At 47.4% G+C, this 21,356-nt stretch overlaps 1 protein-coding gene across 1 annotated transcript in view; it reads right to left on the reverse strand.

Annotated features, from left to right (window-relative positions):
- Window positions 1-21,356, reverse strand: part of LOC135050869 (uncharacterized) — a 187,166-nt gene that overhangs the window by 54,453 nt on the left and 111,357 nt on the right. Inside the window, exons 5-10 of the mRNA XM_063957151.1 lie at window positions 8,605-8,697; window positions 8,398-8,529; window positions 6,122-6,253; window positions 4,669-4,800; window positions 3,201-3,293; window positions 1,727-1,858 (exon numbers count right to left, since the gene is read on the reverse strand). Coding sequence (XP_063813221.1) covers window positions 1,727-1,858; window positions 3,201-3,293; window positions 4,669-4,800; window positions 6,122-6,253; window positions 8,398-8,529; window positions 8,605-8,697 — 714 coding nt within the window. The remainder of the gene's footprint in view (window positions 1-1,726; window positions 1,859-3,200; window positions 3,294-4,668; window positions 4,801-6,121; window positions 6,254-8,397; window positions 8,530-8,604; window positions 8,698-21,356) is intronic.

Here is a 21,356-nt window from a genome sequence, read left to right on the forward strand (position 1 = left end):
GGATAGGTTGGGGAAGTGTAAGTAGCGATAGGATGCAGCAGCAGCTAGGACTTATGCCGTAGCGGACAGTCAGTAGTGGCTACTAGTCGCACCATTATGTTTCATTTTATTTCTCTGGGGTGTATTGTATCTACTTGTATTATTAGGAACTAGAGAGAAATTAGATTATGCTATGTGATTTTACTGAGAGAATGTAAAATAGTGTTAGACATGTCCCTGGGTGGTGCTAGACACGCCCCTCCAGCAGTGTACCCCCTAACAAAATTTGCTGCGCACGCCTATGTTGATAACATCTCAACTGGGGACAACACAGCTGTCAATATGACAGTGGTTGATATCTTATTACATAAATGTACAGTGCCTTGTAGCCAGAATGACTTCCCAAGTTTAGCTGCTTTATTGGGGCATGGTATCTTGAAAAGGAAAAGGTTTGATTATTTTCTACACGCACCTTTCTTTTCACTTCGCTTTTTAAATTAGGAAGTAAAGATTAATTAAAGACTGTTCCCTCGGCGGTGTGTCTGCAGCAGCCTGTGAGCCCCCAGTGTTTCTACAGCAGTCTGTGTCATTGCCTCCCCCACACCCCCACCTTCCCATATCACTGTTTCTCCCCCACATAACTCTCCATAGCAGCAGCTTGTGTTTGTGTTACCCCACCACCACTTATCTGGATCTTCTCCCTGCTCCTCCGTAGGCAGCGGCGGCAGCAGGCTCCCCAGACACTGTTTCAAGCAAGCATGACATCATGACGTCACATGTGCAGAGCAGATGGGGGAAAAAAAACCTTTATTGTGCCTGGTGATCCCGGTCCTTGGTATTAAGTCGACCACTATTTGTCGACATGGTCACGAGGTCAACGTGGTCACTAGATCGACATGACAAGAGTTTTTCAAATTTAATTTCGTTTTTTGAACTTTTTATACTTTACGATCCCCATGGACTACGATTGGGAATAGTAACCTGTGCCGAGCACAGCGGTAGCGGAGCGAGGCACCTTGCCCAAATCATAGCGAGCTATGTGAGGGGACACGGTGCACTAATTGGTGCTTCTCGGTCACTTTACGAAGAAAACAACAATATTTGTTTTTAAAAAACACGTCGACTTTTTCCATGTCGACCTTTTCCATGTCGACCTAATGACCGTGTCAACCTATTTCAGGTGTCGACCTGGTCACTGTCGACCACTATTGGTCGACCTAATGACTGTCGACTTAGTTACTGTCGACCCAACGATCCACCTCCCCCCCCGCTTCCCCCGGTCCCTCTATGCCTGTGCTCTGCTCATTAGTCCAGTAGCACAGGCACAGAGGCCAGTCACGAGTTTCCCGCTCTTTGTCTCTGACCGTCTTGGCGCCCTCTCAATCCGGCAACCGGGGCACGTGCTCCCTCAGCCCCATCCCTACATGTGTCCATGCAACTTGTCAGATTTCCATGAAGACTATTTCAAAACATTCTTACTCATTCCTATTTATTGTAATTCGGTCCACAAAGAGACTATAGTAAAATAAATTATTCCCAGCCTTTGCTCATTGCAGTACACCAAAGGGTTTAAACTATCAGCTTATAACTTGGCACCTGCTACTTGGTAATGTACCCACGTGATCAGTAGATACACAGTAGAAGCAAGAAGTTACTACAGCTTTTCATTAGAAAGGGGAGACCTGTATAGTTCTACCAGCATCTGAAGCAGAAATATTACTATTATGGTCATCTTTACATTGCTCACCTTCTGTAGCTGCCTGTATACGATAAATGTTTGCGATTTGTCCAACTGAGTCGTAAGATGCATTTGAGTATCTGTCATTTATGCCTGATTGATTTACATTTATATTAAACTTCTTGCTGCCATATTCAGGATCTGTAATAAAAATGAACACATTAATTAGTGACCTCAGCCATTTTGGGCCTAAGTCATACATGGGGAGTGGCGGCAAAAACAAAGGAATGTTGCGACCATTTTCAGGGCGTATCTCAGGCTGTGACTGCAATCCCATACACAGATACGCTTCTTAGCGGCTTCGGCCATTCTGAGTAATAACAGACTCACACAGGAAACGGGATGTAGTCACGGGGTGTGGTTCGTTAGGTCGACATGAGTTAGGTCGACATACATTGGGTCAACCACGTTTGGTCGACATGCATTTGGCCGACATGTGCTAAGTCGACATGGAAAAAGGTCGACATGAGTTTTTTTTTTATTACTTTTTTTGGTGTTGTTTTCTTCGCAAAGTGACTGGGAACCCTAATTAGTGCACCGTGTCCCCTCGCATGGGCAAGGTGCCTCGGTCCGCTACCGCTGCGCTCAGCACAGGTTACCGTTCCCAATTGTAGTCCACGTGGATCGTTATGTATGAAAAAGGTAAAATAAATAAATTGTGAAAAACTCATGTAGATCTTTTTCCATGTCGACTTAGTACATGTCGACCAAATGACCATGCCGACCTAGTGATCATGACGTCCAAATGTATGGTCGACCTAACTCATGTCAACCTAGTGACCGCCATCCGTAGTCACGATCCCAGCGGTCGGGATCCACGCAGTCAGCATACCGACACCAGGATCCTGGCCGCCAGAATGCCGACATTTGCCTGCGGGCTTTTCCCAACTCGTGGGTGTCCACAAAACCCATAGTGTGGGAGTAGAACCTGTGGCAAGTGCAGTGAGCCACTGAGCCTGCAGAGTGGTGAGTGCAGCAAACCCGCAAGGGGTTTTCGTTGCACTCGCCCTCCTGCCGGGTATTCTGGCAGCCGGGATCCCGACGTGGGTTTGCTGACCGCTGAGATCCCAAATGCCGGTATCCCGAACCCAACCCAAGGCAACAATGTTTGCATGATCTGCGTCCGGTGGTGCATATGTGTACACAATTGCGGACAGCGGTGATGTCTCCGGTAGGTGTCTCAAGTTCTGGTGGCTGTTGCTATAGCATATATTCATACATCCACAGCTACAAAAATCACAGCTGCAGCAGCGATAGTTCACATCATAGCTTCCCAAACCCCGCCATTGCAGCCCAGGTTTTAAGGATATCTATGATTGAGTCCAAATGGTTGAATCAAATTGACTGAGGTACTAATTAAGTCACCTGTGCTCAAACATGGATATCCTTAACCCCTGGACTGTAATGGCAGAGTTTGGGACACTCTGGCGTACAAGATGAATCAGTCCAATTAATCTTCCAGACACCAGGGTACAATACTCACTTAGGCCTAGTTGCTGAAATCGCGCTGGTCTCTTCTGTGCAGTAGCAGATGTAATGTGGTATAGGTCTGAAGTTGGATCTTCTGGAATAGAATCTGATGATAAAAAGAACCAGTAATGAAGAGGAATTACAAACCGTTCCCAAGGAGCAAATATAGGCCCCCATTTATCAAGCCTTGGAGGGTGATAAATAGCACTGTGATAAAGTACCAACCAATCAGCTCCCAACTTTGTGTTTGAAAAATTTAAGTTAGGAGCTGATTGGTTGATACTTTATCAGGTTATAGTAAAACTACTGTACTTTCTGTTGATTAATTTTTTTTCCGTCTCTTCACCCGGTCACTGAGGAGATGGTCCATGCCTGGCACCGATAGCTTACCATTTATTTTTATATTATGCCATAACAGGCACAGAGAGATTCTAAGAAAAAACAAGGTATTTTTAGACACTCCCCTGAGCCCTGATTGATTCAACTAATCAGATTTCCATGAAGACAATTTCAAAACATTCCTAATTTTTTGTACACTACGTAGACAAAAGTGATTGGACCCCCCCCCCCCTTCACACACACACACACACACACACACACACACACACACACACACACGCACGCACGCACGCACGCACACACACACACACACACACACACACACCGCAAGTGAGATGGTGTGTTCCTGCAGCAGATGTGTTTGTGTAGGTACATATAAAATGGGTAAAGGGGCACTGATTAGATCATTTGCTAATGAAATGGCTTGCCGGAAGGAGCTGACGCTGGACTGGTATACAGAACATTTGGTAACCCGGACAGACTGGCCAGCTCAGAGTCCAGATCTTAACCCAATTGAGATCCTCTGGGATGAATTGGAGTTAAGGATGCGTTCTAGACCGACTCGACCTTCTTCAGTGTGGTAGTTAGTCACTGTGCTTAAGACGTAATGGCAAAACATACCGCCTACTGTTGTCCAGGAACTTGTGGACAGTCGTTGATGTATTTTGCTGTCAGTGCGCAATCAATTTTGTCTACATAGTGTAGTTCAGTACACAGAGGCTATAGGGGTCTAGTCATGAAGCAGTGAAAGGAGTAGAGAAATGAGCCAGTGGAGAAGTTGCCCATGGCAATCAATCAGCTGCTCCGTACAACTGTATTGTGTGCAAATTATAAATGTTACTTCAGTGCTGATTGGTTGCCATGGACAACTTCTCCACTGGCTCACTTCTCCACACTTTTCACTGCTTCATAAATAGACCTCATAGTAAGATATATTATTCCCCAGCCTTTGCTCATTGCAGTACACCAAAGGGTTTAAACTATTCACTTGGCACCTGCTACTTGGTAATGTACCCACGTGATCAACAGATACAGAAGCAAGAAGTTACTACAGCTTTTCATTAGAAAGGGGAGACCTGTATACTGAAGCAGAAATATTACTGTTATGGTCATCTTTACATTGTCATCTTTACATTGCTCACCTTCTGTAGCTGCCTGTATACGATAACTGTTTGCGATTTGTCCCACTGAGTCGTAAGATGCATTTGAATATCTGTCATTTATGACTGATTCATTTACATTTATATTAAACTTCTTGCCGCCATATTCAGGATCTGTAATAAAAATTAACACATTCATTAGTGACACAGTACCAGATACAAATATGCCCCCACAGTACCAGATACAAATATGCCCCCACAGTACCAGATACAAATATGCCCCCACAGTACCAGATACAAATATGCCCCCACAGTACCAGATACAAATATGCCCCCACAGTGCCAGATACAAATATGCCCCCACAGTACCAGATACAAATATGCCCCCACAGTACCAGATACACATACTGTATGTCCCCACAGTGCCAGATATGCCCCCACAGTACCAGATACAAATATGCCCCCACAGTGCCAGATACACATACTGTATGTCCCCACAGTGCCAGATATGCCCCCACAGTACCAGATACAAATATGCCCCCACAGTGCCAGATACACATGCCCCCACAGTACCAGATACACATACTGTATGTCCCCACAGTGCCAGATATGCCCCCACAGTACCAGATACAAATATGCCCCCACAGTGCCAGATACACATACTGTATGTCCCCACAGTGCCAGATATGCCCCCACAGTACCAGATACAAATATGCCCCCACAGTGCCAGATACACATGCCCCCACAGTACCAGATACACATACTGTATGTCCCCACAGTGCCAGATATGCCCCCACAGTACCAGATACAAATATGCCCCCACAGTGCCAGATACACATACTGTATGTCCCCACAGTGCCAGATAAGGCAGATATGCCCCCACAGTACCAGATACAAATATGCCCCCACAGTGCCAGATACACATGCCCCCACAGTACCAGATACAAATATGCCCCCACAGTGCCAGATACACATGCCCCCACAGTACCAGATACAAATATGCCCCCACAGTGCCAGATACACATGCCCCCACAGTACCAGATACAAATATGCCCCCACAGTGCCAGATACACATATGACCCCACAGTGCTAGATACACATATGCCTCCCCCAGTGCCAGATCCTCACAGTGCAGACAGACATATGCCCCCCCCTCCCCCCCCCAGTGCCAGATAGACATATTCCCCCACAGTGCCAGATACACATATGCCTCCCCAGTGCCAGATAGACATTAGCCCCCACAGTGTAAACACATGTCCCCCCAGTGCCAGATACACACATGCCCCCCCACCCCACCCCACCTTGTGCTCACTGCTGCTGCTGCTGCTGGTGTGTGTGTGTGTGTGTGTGTGTGTGTGTGTGTGTGTGTGTGTGTGTGTGTGTGTGGGGAGGGGAGGGGAGGAGAGCGCAGCGCACTCATCTCCTGCCCATCAGTGCTCCTGCCCAGCATTTGAAGCAGAAATATTACTATTATGGTCATCTTTACATTGCTCACCTTCTGTAGCTGCCTGTATACGATAAATGTTTGCGATTTGTCCCACTGAGTCGTAAGATGCATTTGAATATCTGTCATTTATACCGGATTCATTTACATTTATATTAAACTTCTTGCCGCCATATTCAGGATCTGTAAAAAAAATGAACACATTCATTAGTGACACAGTGCCAAATACACATATGTCCCCACAGTGCCAGATATGCCCCACAGTGCCAGATACAAATATGCCCCCACAGTGCCAGATACACATATGCCTCCCCCAGTGCCAGATCCCCACAGTGCAGAAAGACATATGCCCCCCCCCCTTCCCCAGTGCCAGATGGACGTATTCCCCCACAGTGCCAGGTATACACATGTTCCCACAGTGCCAGATACATATATGCCCCCACAGTACCAGATACAAATATGCTCCCACAGTGCCAGATACACAAATGTCCCCACAGTGCCAGATATGCCCCACAGTGCCAGATACAAATATGCCCCCACAGTGCCAGATACACATATGCCTCCCCCAGTGCCAGATCCCCACAGTGCAGAAAGACATATGCCCCCCCCCTTCCCCAGTGCCAGATGGACGTATTCCCCCACAGTGCCAGGTATACACATGTCCCCACAGTGCCAGATACATATATGCCCCCACAGTACCAGATACAAATATGCTCCCACAGTGCCAGATACACAAATGTCCCCACAGTGCCAGATATGCCCCCACAGTGTCAGATACAAATATGCCCCCACAGTGCCAGATACACATATGCCTCCCCCAGTGCCAGATTCCCACAGTGCAGAAAGACATATGCCCCCCCCCCTTCCCCAGTGCCAGATGGACGTAATCCCCCACAGTGCCAGGTATACACATGTCCCCACAGTGCCAGATACATATATGCCCCCACAGTACCAGATACAAATATGCCCCCACAGTGCCAGATACACAAATGTCCCCACAGTGCCAGATATGCCCCCACAGTGTCAGATACACATATGCCTCCCCCAGTGCCAGATCCCCACAGTGCAGATAGGCAGATAGACATATACCCCCCCCCCCCCCCCCAGTGCCAGACGGACATATTCGCCCACAGTGCCAGGTATACACATGTCCCCACAGTGCCAAATACACATATGCCTGCCCAGTGCCAGATAGACATATGCCCCCACAGTGTTAACACATGTCCCCCCAGTGCCAGATACACATATGCCCCCCACCCCGTGCTCACTGCTGCTGCTACTGCTGCTGTGTGTGTGTGTGTGTGTGTGTGTGAGAGGGGAGGGGAGCGCAGCGCAGCGCATTCATCTCCTGCCCATAAGTGCTCAGTCCGGTCTGCAGCGGCGTGAGACAATCAAAGCTCGCAGTCAGACAGCCAATAAGGAGCCAGGGCTGCCGGTCCACGAGCTCTGATTGGCTAATGAACCGGTGCCTCATTTGAGATACACGCCGCCGGAGACCGGACTGGGCAATGAGGGGCAGGAGAGGTGCTCTGCGCTCTCATCCCCTCACACACAGCAGCCAGTGGCTGCAAGCATGGCGGTCGGGCCGGCAATACTGCGTACCGGCTGGAAATTTCTTACCGATACGCAGTACCGCCCCGTACTGCCATACTTGCAGCACTGCTAACCATTTATTTTTATATTATGTCATAACAGGCACTGAGAGATTCTAAGAAAAAAAGGTATTTTATAGACATTCCTCTGAGCCCTGATTGATTCAACTAATCAAATTTCCATGAAGACTATTTCAAAACACACCTACTCATTCCTAATTGTTTGTACCCTATGTAGACAAAAGTGATTGCCCCTCCCCCCCCACACACACACCATACGCAACTGAAATGGTGTGCTCCTGCAGTAGACACGTGTTCGTGAAGGTATAAAATGGATAGAGGGGGAAATGTTTAGATCATTTGCTAATGAAATGGCTTGCTGGAAGCAGCTGAATGAATTTGAAAAGGGGATCATCATAGGCTGCGCAATGTCATGTTTCGAGCGCAACGCTACACAGTAAATACAGTAAATTTGGTAATCCGGATGGACTGTCCAGCTCAGAGTCCAGATCTTAACCCCACTGAGAACCTCTGGGCGAATTGGAGCGACTGGTGCAATCTACACCAACTCGGCCTTCTTCAGTGTTGCAGTTGATCACTGTGCTTAAGGCAAAACATACCGCCTGCTGTTGTCCAGGAACTTGTGAACAGTTTGCCAAGAAGGGTGTCTGCAGTAATCACTGCTAGCATATGAAGCAGAAATATTACTATTATGGTCCTCTTTACATTGCTCACCTTCTGTAGCTGCCTGTATACGATAAATGTCTGTGATTTGTCCCACTGAGTCATAAGATGCATTTGAATATCTGTCATTTATACCTGATTCATTTACATTTATATTAAACTTCTTGCTGCCATATTCAGGATCTGTAATAAAAATGAACACATTCATTAGTGGCCTCAGACATTTTTATCCATCAAACACCAGGCTACAATACTCACTTAGGCCTAGTTGCTGAAATCGTGCTGGTCTATTCCATGGAGTAGCATATGTAACGTGGTTTAGGTCTGAGGTAGTATTTTCTGGAATGGGATCTAATGATAAAAAGAGCAAATAATGAACAGGCAGTTATGTCCAAACTGGGGATACATATGATATCCCAGCAGACAGGATGTATTAATAATCAATAATCGCATGCAGGGACAGAGCTTGCGAGAAAGCTCTGTCCCTACGATTTTTCGTGAAAAATCCAGAGTAATGGCTGCGCATGCACTGCCGCCTGACCCAACTTTTTTTTTAATTTATTTTTTGTGTCCATCAGACACACAGAGCTGATCACAGTGCCAGCTTCCTGCACAGCTTTCTCTGCCTAGTGGCAAAGAAAGCTGTGCAGGGGTAGGGGATCCGCAGTGAGCCCTGTAATTACACCAGCTGAAACTGGCATTATTATCACAGGGCTCACTACGGTATTTTTTTACTTTTTTTTTTTTTAGGTTAATTTGGTTTGATCGCATTTCCCATTATAAATAAGGGAAATGTGATCTGCTTACTAAAAAAAAGTGAATTAAAGGGTTTGGGGCAGTTTTCACGAACGCTGCTCCAAAAGCCATTAATACATTCAGGTGATACTAAAATAATGTAAATTTGGGTGTGAAAACATAGTTTTTCACATTATTTAAGTAAAACACATTGTTAATAAATCTGCCCCTAAAGGGCCCTACAGACATGCCGATCCGCTGCCGAGCTGCCCGACGGCGGATACGTCCGACAGGCGAGCCGGCGGTGGGGGGGGGGCAGTGACGGGGGGAGTGACGTTTCTTCACTCCCCCGTCACACGGCTCCATTGAAGTGCAGGCAAATATGGACGAGATCGTCCATATTGGCCTGCATGTACAGCCGACGGGGGACCAGCGAAGAACGAGCGCGGGGCTGCGCATTGTTCATCGCTGGAGCCTCCACACTGAAAGATATGAACGAGTTCTCGTTCATTTATGAACGAGATCGTTCATATCTTTCAAACAAATCGGCATGTGTGTAGGGCCCATTAGAGTGGAATTTGGTGCAGTTATGAGCATCGGGTAAATTTACTAAGTCAGGAGTTCTATTTAAGATGGGATGTTGCCCATAGCAACCAATCAGATTCAATTTTCAGGAATTATATTTTAGAAGGTGCTAGATAAATGAGAAGTAGAATCTGATTGGTTGATATGGGCAACATCCCATCTTAAATAGAACTTCCATCTTAGTAAATTTACCAAGATGTATCCGTGTAAGTAGTAGGTGTAGGGTAAGCTCCAATAAAGAGATGGGTTTTCAGAGCACTTCTAACCTTTCACTGCTAAGGATGACTGGCACTGCAGGACTTTAACGGGTCTATTCATGAAGCAGTGAAAAGAGTGGAGAAGTTGCCCATGGCAACCAATCAGCACTGAAGTAACATAATTTGCATACTATAATATTATACAGAGCAGCTGATTGGTTGCCATGGGCAACTTCTCCACTGGCTCACTTCTCCACACTTTTCACTGCTTCGTGAATAGACCCCTATACAGTATGTGAGGGGCTGACCTAAAAGCTGCTTCCCTAATAGATGCCATCACTTGGAGCTGAGAAGGGTGGGGTTTGATAAAATAACTTGAAGGTGCCCTTCAACTTCAGGCACTAAACTACATTGTCCCCCCTTTCAAATTTTGTCACCCCATAGAATTTATTCACTGTGTAATCACCAAAGAATGTTCCGTGCTGCAAAAATCATTATAAAGTCCAGGGATGGAGGAATATTTCTTCTATCAAATTATTTGTCCCGTTTTCTTTTTTTGTTGTCTGGTTGTCACCTGTCATCCCCAGAGAACATCTAACCGAACTGCAGAAATACTAATGTAGCCAGGGGAAGGGGGAGGCTCTTAACTGGTCCTATCTCATCCATCCTGGCACATACTCACTCAAGGATGTTGGAAATGATACATTTGCAGGTGTTGTTGATATTGCAGAGTTATATAAGCACACACCAGCAGATGACTCAAACTACCTGAACTTACTGTATACCCCTTTTCCACTGCAGACTGTAACCCCGCAAATTCCCAGGTCCTCTGCCGCGCCGGATAAATAGCAGGGTCAGGGACCTGACTTGGACTCTTTTCCACTGCCAAAAATCCCAGGTTGATGCGTGTTCATGTGCAAAAACCTGGGATTTTATGTCAGTGGTAAAGAAGTATTAAATAACCAGTGGTGTTTGTTTATTGATAGCAGCGGAGTTTGTTAAAGATCACCAGCTGGGGAGTGTATACTGAAAACTAGGGATGAGCAGGTTCGATTCTCTGGGTACCGAACCCACCCAAACGTTGCGATCCGAGATCCAGCTCGGGACTTCTCGCCTTACTCGGATCCCACAGCTAGGCTGAATGACATCTTCCCGCTGTTGGATTCTCGCGGGTTTTGGATTCTATACAAGTCCCATGCATCGGCACCATATTCACTGCAGCTGTGGAGAGTGTACTGCATACCTCCCAACATGACCCTCTCCAGGAGGGACAAAATGCTCTGCTCCTGGATTTTCTCTTAATTCATGATTGCCGACACCTGTGTTGAATAGGCTAGTGCACAGGTTCTCAAACTCGGTCCTCAGGACCCCACACAGTGAATGTTTTGCAGGTCTCCTCACAGAAACACAAGTGAAATAATTAACTCCACCTGTGGACCTTTTAAAATGTGTCAGTGAGTAATTAATACACCTGTGCACCTGCTGGGTTACCTGCAAAACATGCACTGTGTGGGGTCCTGAGGACCGAGTTTGAGAACCACTGGGCTAGTGGATAAGAAAGGTGTTTCAGCGCAGGTGATGGCAATTATAACTTAAGAGGCAAGTCGAGAAGCAGAGCATTCTGTCCCTCCTGGAGAGGGTCATGTTGGGAGGGGTGTAGTACTGGTGACCGGCGGTCTCCTGGCCGCCGGTCACCTTACCGACGCCGGGATCCCGGCAGCATACCGACGCCGGGATCCCGGCGGGGAAGGGCGAGTGCAGCAAGCCCCTTGCGGGCTCGCTGTGCTCGCCACGCTGCGGGCTCCGTGGCGACCTACGGTCGCCACGGGTTCTATTCCCACTCCACACGAGTGGAAATAGTCCCTGTTGGTCGGCATGCCGACCATCGGGATAGTGAGCCGTCGGGCTCACGGAGGAGGTCATGTGACTGTCGGTCAGGTGACCGGCGGTCACATGAATACCACCCGTTGGGAGGTATGGTACTGTACGAACGTGTCCATCTCCAGTACTGTGTTGTCTGGCGTGGAGCGGGTGTTCTGCCTGCTGTACCTGAAAGGGGTGCTATTTGTGTCTGCTGTGTCTGAAAGTGGTGCTTTCTCTGTCTGCTGTATCTGAAAGGGGTGGTCTCCCTGTCTGCTGTATCTGTACGGGGTGCTCTCTCTGTCTTCTGTATCTGTAAGGGTTGCTCTCTCTGCTGTATCTAAAAAAAAAGGTGCTTTCTCTGTCTGCTGTATCTGAAAGGGGTGGTCTCCCTGTCTGCTGTATCTGTAAGGGGTGCTCTCTCTGTCTGCTGTATCTGAAAGGGGTGCTCTCTCTGCTGTATCTGTACGGGGTGCTCTCTCTGTCTGCTGTATCTGTAAGGGGTCCTCTCTCTGTCTGTATCTAAAAAAAAAGGTGCTCTCTCTGTCTGCTGTATCTGAAAAAAGGGGTGCTTTCTCTGTCTGTTGTATCTGAAAAAGGGGTCCTCTCTCTGTCTGCTGTATCTGTAAGGGGTGCTCTCTCTGCTGTATCTGTAAGGGGTGCTCTCTCTGTCTGCTGTATCTGAAAGGGGTGCTCTCTCTGTCTGTATCTAAAAAAAAGGGTGCTCTCTCTGTCTGCTGTATCTGAAAAAAGGGTGCTTTCTCTGTCTGTTGTATCTGAAAAAGGGGTCCTCTCTCTGTCTGCTGTATCTGAAAAAGGGGTGCTCTCCCTGTCTGCTGTATCTGAAAAAGGGTGCTCTCTCTGTCTGCTGTATCTGAAAAAGGGGTGCTCTCTCTGTATGCTGTATCTGAAAAAGGGGTGCTCTCTCTGTCTGCTGTATCTGAAAAGGGGTGCTCTCCCTGTCTGCTGTATCTGAAAAAGGGGTGCTCTCTCTGCTGTATCTGAAAAAGGGGTGCTCTCTCTGTCTGCTGTATCTGAAAAAGGGGTGCTCTCTCTCTATGCTGTATCTGAAAAATGGGTGCTCTCTGTTGTTTCTGAAAAAGGGGTGCTTTCTCTGTCTGCTGTATCTGAAAAAGGGGTGCTTTGTCTGCTGAATCTGAAAAAGGGGTGCTCTCTCTGCTGTATCTGAAAAAGGGGTGCTCTCTCTGCTGTATCTGAAAAAGGGGTGCTCTCTCTCTATGCTGTATCTGAAAAATGGGCGCTCTCTGTTGTTTCTGAAAAAGGGTTGCTTTCTCTGTCTGCTGTATCTGAAAAAGGGGTGCTCTCTGTCTGTTGTTTCTGAAAAAGGGGTGCTTTCTCTGTCTGCTGAATCTGAAAAAGGGGTGCGCTCTCTCTGCTTTATCAGCAAAAGAGGTGCTCTCTCTGTCTGCTGTATCTGAAAAAAGGGTGCTCTCCCTGTCTGCTGTATCTGAAAAAGGGTGCTCTCTCTGTCTGCTGTATCTGAAAAAGGGGTGCTCTCTCTGTATGCTGTATCTGAAAAAGGGGTGCTCTCTCTGTCTGCTGTATCTGAAAAGGGGTGCTCTCCCTGTCTGCTGTATCTGAAAAAGGGGTGCTCTCTCTGCTGTATCTGAAAAAGGGGTGCTCTCTCTCTATGCTGTATCTGAAAAATGGGTGCTCTCTCTCTATGCTGTATCTGAAAAATGGGTGCTCTCTGTTGTTTCTGAAAAAGGGGTGCTTTCTCTGTCGGCTGTATCTGAAAAAGGGGTGCTCTCTCTGCTGTATCTGAAAAAGGGGTGCTCTCTCTGCTGTATCTGAAAAAGGGGTGCTCTCTCTCTATGCTGTATCTGAAAAATGGGCGCTTTCTGTTGTTTCTGAAAAAGGGTTGCTTTCTCTGTCTGCTGTATCTGAAAAAGGGGTGCTCTCTGTCTGTTGTTTCTGAAAAAGGGGTGCTTTCTCTGTCTGCTGAATCTGAAAAAGGGGTGCGCTCTCTCTGCTTTATCAGCAAAAGAGGTGCTCTCTCTGTCTGCTGTATCTGAAAAAAGGGTGCTCTCTCTGTCTGCTGTATCTGAAAAAGGGGTGCTCTCTCTGCTGTAGCTGAAAAAGGGGTGCTCTCTCTGTCTGCTGTATCTGAAAAGGGGTTCTCTCTCTATGCTGTATCTGAAAAATGGGTTCTCTCTGTTGTTTCTGAAAAAGGGGTGCTTTCTCTGTCTGCTGTATCTGAAAAAGGGGTGCTCTCTGTCTGTTGTTTCTGGGAAAAGGGGTGCTTTCTCTGTCTGCTGAATCTGAAAAAGGGGTGCTCCCTCTGCTGTATCTGAAAAAGGGGTGCTCTCTCTGTCTGCTGTATCTGAAAAAGGGGTGCTCTCTCTCTATGCTGTATCTGAAAAATGGGCGCTCTCTGTTGTTTCTGAAAAAGGGTTGCTTTCTCTGTCTGCTGTATCTGAAAAAGGGGTGCTCTCTGTCTGTTGTTTCTGAAAAAGGGGTGCTTTCTCTGTCTGCTGAATCTGAAAAAGGGGTGCGCTCTCTCTGCTGTATCAGCAAAAGAGGTGCTCTCTCTGTCTGCTGTATCTGAAAAAGGGGTGCTCTCTCTGTCTGCTGTATCTGAAAGGGGTGCTCTCTCTGCTGTATCTAAAAAAAGGGTGCTTTCTCTGTCTGCTGTATCTGAAAGGGGTGGTCTCCCTGTCTGCTGTATCTGTAAGGGGTGCTCTCTCTGTCTGCTGTATCTGAAAGGGGTGCTCTCTCTGCTGTATCTGTACAGGGTGCTCTCTCTGTCTGCTGTATCTGTAAGGGGTGCTCTCTCTGTCTGTATCTAAAAAAAAGGGTGCTCTCTCTGTCTGCTGTATCTGAAAAAAGGGGTGCTTTCTCTGTCTGTTGTATCTGAAAAAGGGGTCCTCTCTCTGTCTGCTGTATCTGTAAGGGGTGCTCTCTCTGCTGTATCTGTACAGGGTGCTCTCTCTGTCTGCTGTATCTGAAAGGGGTGCTCTCTCTGTCTGTATCTAAAAAAAAGGGTGCTCTCTCTGTCTGCTGTATCTGAAAAAAGGGTGCTTTCTCTGTCTGTTGTATCTGAAAAAGGGGTCCTCTCTCTGTCTGCTGTATCTGAAAAAGGGGTGCTCTCCCTGTCTGCTGTATCTGAACAAAGGGTGCTCTCTCTGTCTGCTGTATCTGAAAAAGGGGTGCTCTCTCTGTATGCTGTATCTGAAAAAGGGGTGCTCTCTCTGTCTGCTGTATCTGAAAAGGGGTGCTCTCTCTGTCTGCTGTATCTGAAAAAGGGGTGCTCTCTCTGTCTGCTGTATCTGAAAAAATGGTGCTTTCTCTGTCTGCCGTATCTGAAAAAGGGGTCCTCTCTCTGTCTGCTGTATCTGAAAAAGGGGTGCTCTCTCTGTCTGCTGTATCTGAAAAAAGGGTGCTCTCTCTGTCTGCTGTATCTGAAAAAGGGGTGCTCTCTCTGCTGTATCTGAAAAAGGGGTGCTCTCTCTGTCTGCTGTATCTGAAAAAGGGGTGCTCTCTCTGCTGTATCTGAAAAAGGGGTGCTCTGTCTGCTGTATGTGAAAAAGGGGTGCTCTCTCTGTCTGCTGTATCTGAAAAAGGGGTGCTCTCTCTCTATGCTGTATCTGAAAAATGGGTGCTCTCTGTTGTTTCTGAAAAAGGGGTGCTTTCTCTGTCTGCTGTATCTGAAAAATGGGTGTTCTCTGTCTGTTGTTTCTGAAAAAGGGGTGCTTTCTCTGTCTGCTGAATCTGAAAAAGGGGTGCTCTCTCTGTCTGCTGTATCTGAAAAAGGGGTGCTCTCTCTTTCTGCTGTATCTGAAAAAATGGTGCTCTCTCTGCTGTTTCTGAAAGGGGTGCTCTCCCTGTCTGCTGTATCTGAAAAAATGGTGCTTTCTTTGCTGTATCTGAAAAAGGGGTACTGTCTCTCTATGCTGTATCTGAAAAATGGGTGCTCTCTGTTGTTTCTGAAAAAGGGGTGCTTTCTCTGTCTGCTGTATCTGAAAAAGGGGTGCTCTCTGTTGTTTCTGAAAAAGGGGTGCTTTCTCTGTCTGCTGAATCTGAAAAAGGGGAGCGCTCTCTCTGCTGTATCAGCAAAAGAGGTGCTCTCTCTGTCTGCTGTATCTGAAAAAGGGGTGCTCTCTCTGTCTGCTGTATCTGAAAAAGGGGTCATCTCTCTGTCTGCTGTATCTGAAAAAAGGGTGCTTTCTCTGTCTGCTGTATCTGAAAAGGGGTCCTCTCTCTGTCTGCTGTATCTGAAAAAGGGGTGCTCTCTCTGTCTGCTGTATCTGAAAAAAGGGTGCTCTCTCTGTCTGCTGTATCTGAAAAAGGGGTGCTCTCTCTGCTGTATCTGAAAAAGGGGTGCTCTCTCTGTCTGCTGTATCTGAAAAAGGGGTGCTCTCTCTGTATGCTGTATCTGAAAAATGGACGCTCTCTGTTGTTTCTGAAAAAGGGGTGCTTTCTCTGCTGTATCTGAAAAAGGGGTGCTCTCTGTCTGTTGTTTCTGAAAAAGGGGTGCTTTCTCTGTTTGCTGTATCTGAAAAAGGGGTGTCTCTCTCTCTGCTGTATCAGCAAAAGAGGTGCTCTCTCTGCCTGCTGTATCTGAAAAAGGGGTGCTCTCTCTGTCTGCTGTATCTGAAAAAATGGTGCTCTCTCTGCTGTTTCTGAAAGGGGTGCTCTCCCTGTCTGCTGTATCTGAAAAAATGGTGCTTTCTCTGCTGTATCTGAAAAAGGGGTACTGTCTCTGTCTGCTGTATCTGAAAAAGGGGTGCTCTCTCTGCTGTATCTGAAAAAGGGGTGCTCTCTCTGTCTGCTGTATCTGAAAAAAGGGTGCTTTCTCTGTCTGCTGTATCTGAAAACGGGGTGCTCTCTGTCTGTTGTTTCTGAAAAAGGGATGCTTTCTCTGTCTGCTGTATTTGAAAAAGGGGTGCTCTCTGCTGTATCAGAAAAAGAGGTGCTCTCTCTGTCTGCTGTATCTGAAAAAGGGGTGCTCTCTCTGTCTGCTGTATCTGAAAGGGGTGCTCTCTCTGCTGTATCTAAAAAAAAGGGTGCTTTCTCTGTCTGCTGTATCTGAAAGGGGTGGTCTCCCTGTCTGCTGTATCTGTAAGGGGTGCTCTCTCTGTCTGCTGTATCTGAAAGGGGTGCTCTCTCTGCTGTATCTGTACAGGGTGCTCTCTCTGTCTGCTGTATCTGTAAGGGGTGCTCTCTCTGTATCTAAAAAAAAGGGTGCTCTCTCTGTCTGCTGTATCTGAAAAAAGGGGTGCTTTCTCTGTCTGTTGTATCTGAAAAAGGGGTCCTCTCTCTGTCTGCTGTATCTGTAAGGGGTGCTCTCTCTGTCTGCTGTATCTGAAAGGGGTGCTCTCTCTGTCTGTATCTAAAAAAAAGGGTGCTCTCTCTGTCTGCTGTATCTGAAAAAAGGGTGCTTTCTCTGTCTGTTGTATCTGAAAAAGGGGTCCTCTCTCTGTCTGCTGTATCTGAAAAAGGGGTGCTCTCCCTGTCTGCTGTATCTGAACAAAGGGTGCTCTCTCTGTCTGCTGTATCTGAAAAAGGGGTGCTCTCTCTGTATGCTGTATCTGAAAAAGGGGTGCTCTCTCTGTCTGCTGTATCTGAAAAGGGGTGCTCTCTCTGTCTGCTGTATCTGAAAAAGGGGTGCTCTCTCTGTCTGCTGTATCTGAAAAAATGGTGCTTTCTCTGTCTGCCGTATCTGAAAAAGGGGTCCTCTCTCTGTCTGCTGTATCTGAAAAAGGGGTGCTCTCTCTGTCTGCTGTATCTGAAAAAAGGGTGCTCTCTCTGTCTGCTGTATCTGAAAAAGGGGTGCTCTCTCTGCTGTATCTGAAAAAGGGGTGCTCTCTCTGTCTGCTGTATCTGAAAAAGGGGTTCTCTCTCTGCTGTATCTGAAAAAGGGGTGCTCTGTCTGCTGTATGTGAAAAAGGGGTGCTCTCTCTGTCTGCTGTATCTGAAAAAGGGGTGCTTTCTCTGTCTGCTGAATCTGAAAAAGGGGTGCTCTCTCTGTCTGCTGTATCTGAAAAAGGGGTGCTCTCTCTTTCTGCTGTATCTGAAAAAATGGTGCTCTCTCTGCTGTTTCTGAAAGGGGTGCTCTCCCTGTCTGCTGTATCTGAAAAAATGGTGCTTTCTCTGCTGTATCTGAAAAAGGGGTACTGTCTCTCTATGCTGTATCTGAAAAATGGGTGCTCTCTGTTGTTTCTGAAAAAGGGGTGCTTTCTCTGTCTGCTGTATCTGAAAAAGGGGTGCTCTCTGTCTGTTGTTTCTGAAAAAGGGGTGCTTTCTCTGTCTGCTGAATCTGAAAAAGGGGAGCGCTCTCTCTGCTGTATCAGCAAAAGAGGTGCTCTCTCTGTCTGCTGTATCTGAAAAAGGGGTGCTCTCTCTGTCTGCTGTATCTGAAAAAGGGGTCCTCTCTCTGTCTGCTGTATCTGAAAAAAGGGTGCTTTCTCTGTCTGCTGTATCTGAAAAGGGGTCCTCTCTCTGTCTGCTGTATCTGAAAAAGGGGTGCTCTCTCTGTCTGCTGTATCTGAAAAAAGGGTGCGCTCTCTGTCTGCTGTATCTGAAAAAGGGGTGCTCTCTCTGCTGTATCTGAAAAAGGGGTGCTCTCTCTGTCTGCTGTATCTGAAAAAGGGGTGCTCTCTCTGTATGCTGTATCTGAAAAATGGGCGCTCTCTGTTGTTTCTGAAAAAGGGGTGCTTTCTCTGTCTGCTGTATCTGAAAAAGGGGTGCTCTCTGTCTGTTGTTTCTGAAAAAGGGGTGCTTTCTCTGTTTGCTGTATCTGAAAAAGGGGTGTCTCTCTCTCTGCTGTATCAGCAAAAGAGGTGCTTTCTCTGCCTGCTGTATCTGAAAAAGGGGTGCTCTCTCTGTCTGCTGTATCTGAAAAAATGGTGCTCTCTCTGCTGTTTCTGAAAGGGGTGCTCTCCCTGTCTGCTGTATCTGAAAAAATGGTGCTTTCTCTGCTGTATCTGAAAAAGGGGTACTGTCTCTGTCTGCTGTATCTGAAAAAGGGGTGCTCTCTCTGCTGTATCTGAAAAAGGGGTGCTCTCTCTGTCTGCTGTATCTGAAAAAAGGGTGCTTTCTCTGTCTGCTGTATCTGAAAACGGGGTGCTCTCTGTCTGTTGTTTCTGAAAAAGGGATGCTTTCTCTGTCTGCTGTATTTGAAAAAGGGGTGCTCTCTGCTGTATCAGAAAAAGAGGTGCTCTCTCTGTCTGCTGTATCTGAAAAAGGGGTGCTCTCGCTGCTGTTTCTGAAAGGGGTGCTCTCCCTGTCTGCTGTATCTGAAAAAATTGTGCTTTCTCTGCTGTATCTGAAAATAAGAATTTACTCACCGGTAATTCTATTTCTCGTAGTCCGTAGTGGATGCTGGGGACTCCGTAAGGACCATGGGGAATAGACGGGCTCCGCAGGAGACTGGGCACTCTAAAAGAAAGATTAGGTACTATCTGGTGTGCACTGGCTCCTCCCTCTATGCCCCTCCTCCAGACCTCAGTTAGGGAAACTGTGCCCGGAAGAGCTGACACTACAAGGAAAGGATTTGGAATCCAGGGTAAGACTCATACCAGCCACACCAATCACACCGTATAACTTGTGATAACCATACCCAGTTAACAGTATGAACAACAACTGAGCCTCAATCAACGGATGGCTCATAACAATAACCCTTTAGTAAGCAATAACTATATACACGTATTGCAGAAGAAGTCCGCACTTGGGACGGGCGCCCAGCATCCACTACGGACTACGAGAAATAGAATTACCGGTGAGTAAATTCTTATTTTCTCTGACGTCCTAGTGGATGCTGGGGACTCCGTAAGGACCATGGGGATTATACCAAAGCTCCCAAATGGGCGGGAGAGTGCGGACGACTCTGCAGCACCGAATGAGCAAACTCAAGGTCCTCCTCAGCCAGGGTATCAAACTTGTAGAACTTAGCAAATGTGTTTGAACCCGACCAAGTAGCAGCTCGGCAAAGCTGTAATGCCGAGACCCCTCGGGCAACCGCCCAAGAAGAGCCCACCTTCCTTGTGGAATGGGCTTTTACTGATTTTGGATGCGGCAATCCAGCCGCAGAGTGAGCCAGCTGAATCGTGCTACAGATCCAGCGAGCAATAGTCTGCTTCGAAGCAGGAGCGCCAACCTTGTTGGCTGCATACAGAATAAACAGCGAGTCAGACTTTCTGACTCCCGCCATTCTGGAAACATAAATTTTCAAAGCCCGGACTACGTCCAGCAACTTGGAATCCTCCAAGTCCCTAGTAGCCGCAGGCACCACAATAGGTTGGTTCAAATGAAACGATGATACCACCTTAGGGAGAAATTGGGGACGAGTCCTCAATTCTGCCCTGTCCATATGGAGGATCAGATAGGGGCTTTTACATGACAAAGCCGCCAATTCTGACACACGCCTAGCCGAAGCTAAGGCCAATAGCATGACCACTTTCCACGTGAGATATTTTAGCTCCACGGTCTTAAGTGGCTCAAACCAGTGGGATTTCAGGAAATCCAACACAACGTTAAGATCCCAAGGTGCCACTGGTGGCACAAAAGGAGGTTGAATATGCAGCACTCCCTTTACAAACGTCTAAACCTCAGGCAGTGAAGCCAGTTCTTTTTGAAAGAAAATGGATAGGGCCGAGATCTGAACCTTTATGGACCCTAATTTGAGGCCCATAGTCACACCTGACTGTAGGAAATGCAGAAAATGACCCAACTGGAAGTCTTCTGTAGGGGCCTTCCTGGCCTCACACCAAGCAACATATTTCCGCCATATGCGGTGATAATGCTTTGCTGTCACATCCTCCCTAGCTCTTATCAGCGTAGAAATTACTTCATCCGGTATACCCTTTTCCGCTAGGATCCGGCGTTCAACCGCCATGCCGTCAAACGCAGCCGCGTAAGTCTTGGAACAGACAGGGCCCCTGCTGCAACAGGTCCTGTCTGAGAGGCAGAGGCCATGGGTCCTCTGTGACCATCTCTTGAAGTTCTGGGTACCAAGTTCTTCTTGGCCAATCCGGAACAATGAGTATCGTTCTCACTCCTCTTTTTCTTACTATTCTCAGTACCTTGTGTATGAGAGGAAGAGGAGGAAACACATATACCGACTGGAACACCCACGGAGTTACCAGTGCGTCCACAGCTATCGCCTGAGGGTCCCTTGACCTGGCGCAATGTTTTTTTAGCTTTTTGTTTAGGCGGGACGCCATCATGTCCACCTGTGGCCGTTCCCACCGATTTGCAATCTGCTCGAAGACGTCTTGATGAAGTCCCCACTCTCCCGGGTGGAGGTCGTGCCTGCTGCGGAAGTCTGCTTCCCAGTTGTCCACTCCCGGAATGAACACTGCTGACGGTGCTTGTACGTGATTCTCCGCCCAACGAAGAATCCTTGTGGCTTCCGCCATCGCCACCCTGCTTCTTGTGCCGACCTGGCGGTTTACATGGGCGACTGCCGTGATGTTGTCTGACTGAATCAGCACTGGTTGGTCTCGAAGCAGGGGCTCCGCTTGACACAGGGCATTGTATATGGCCCTTAATTCCAGTATGTTTATGTGCAGACGAGTCTCCTGACTTGACCACAGCCCCTGGAAGTTTCTTCCCTGAGTGACTGCCCCCCATCCGCGGAGGCTTGCATCCGTGGTCACCAGGACCCAGTCC

Source organism: Pseudophryne corroboree, chromosome 2 (genome assembly GCF_028390025.1).
Source record: "Pseudophryne corroboree isolate aPseCor3 chromosome 2, aPseCor3.hap2, whole genome shotgun sequence".
NCBI classification, from domain to species: Eukaryota; Metazoa; Chordata; class Amphibia; order Anura; family Myobatrachidae; genus Pseudophryne; species Pseudophryne corroboree.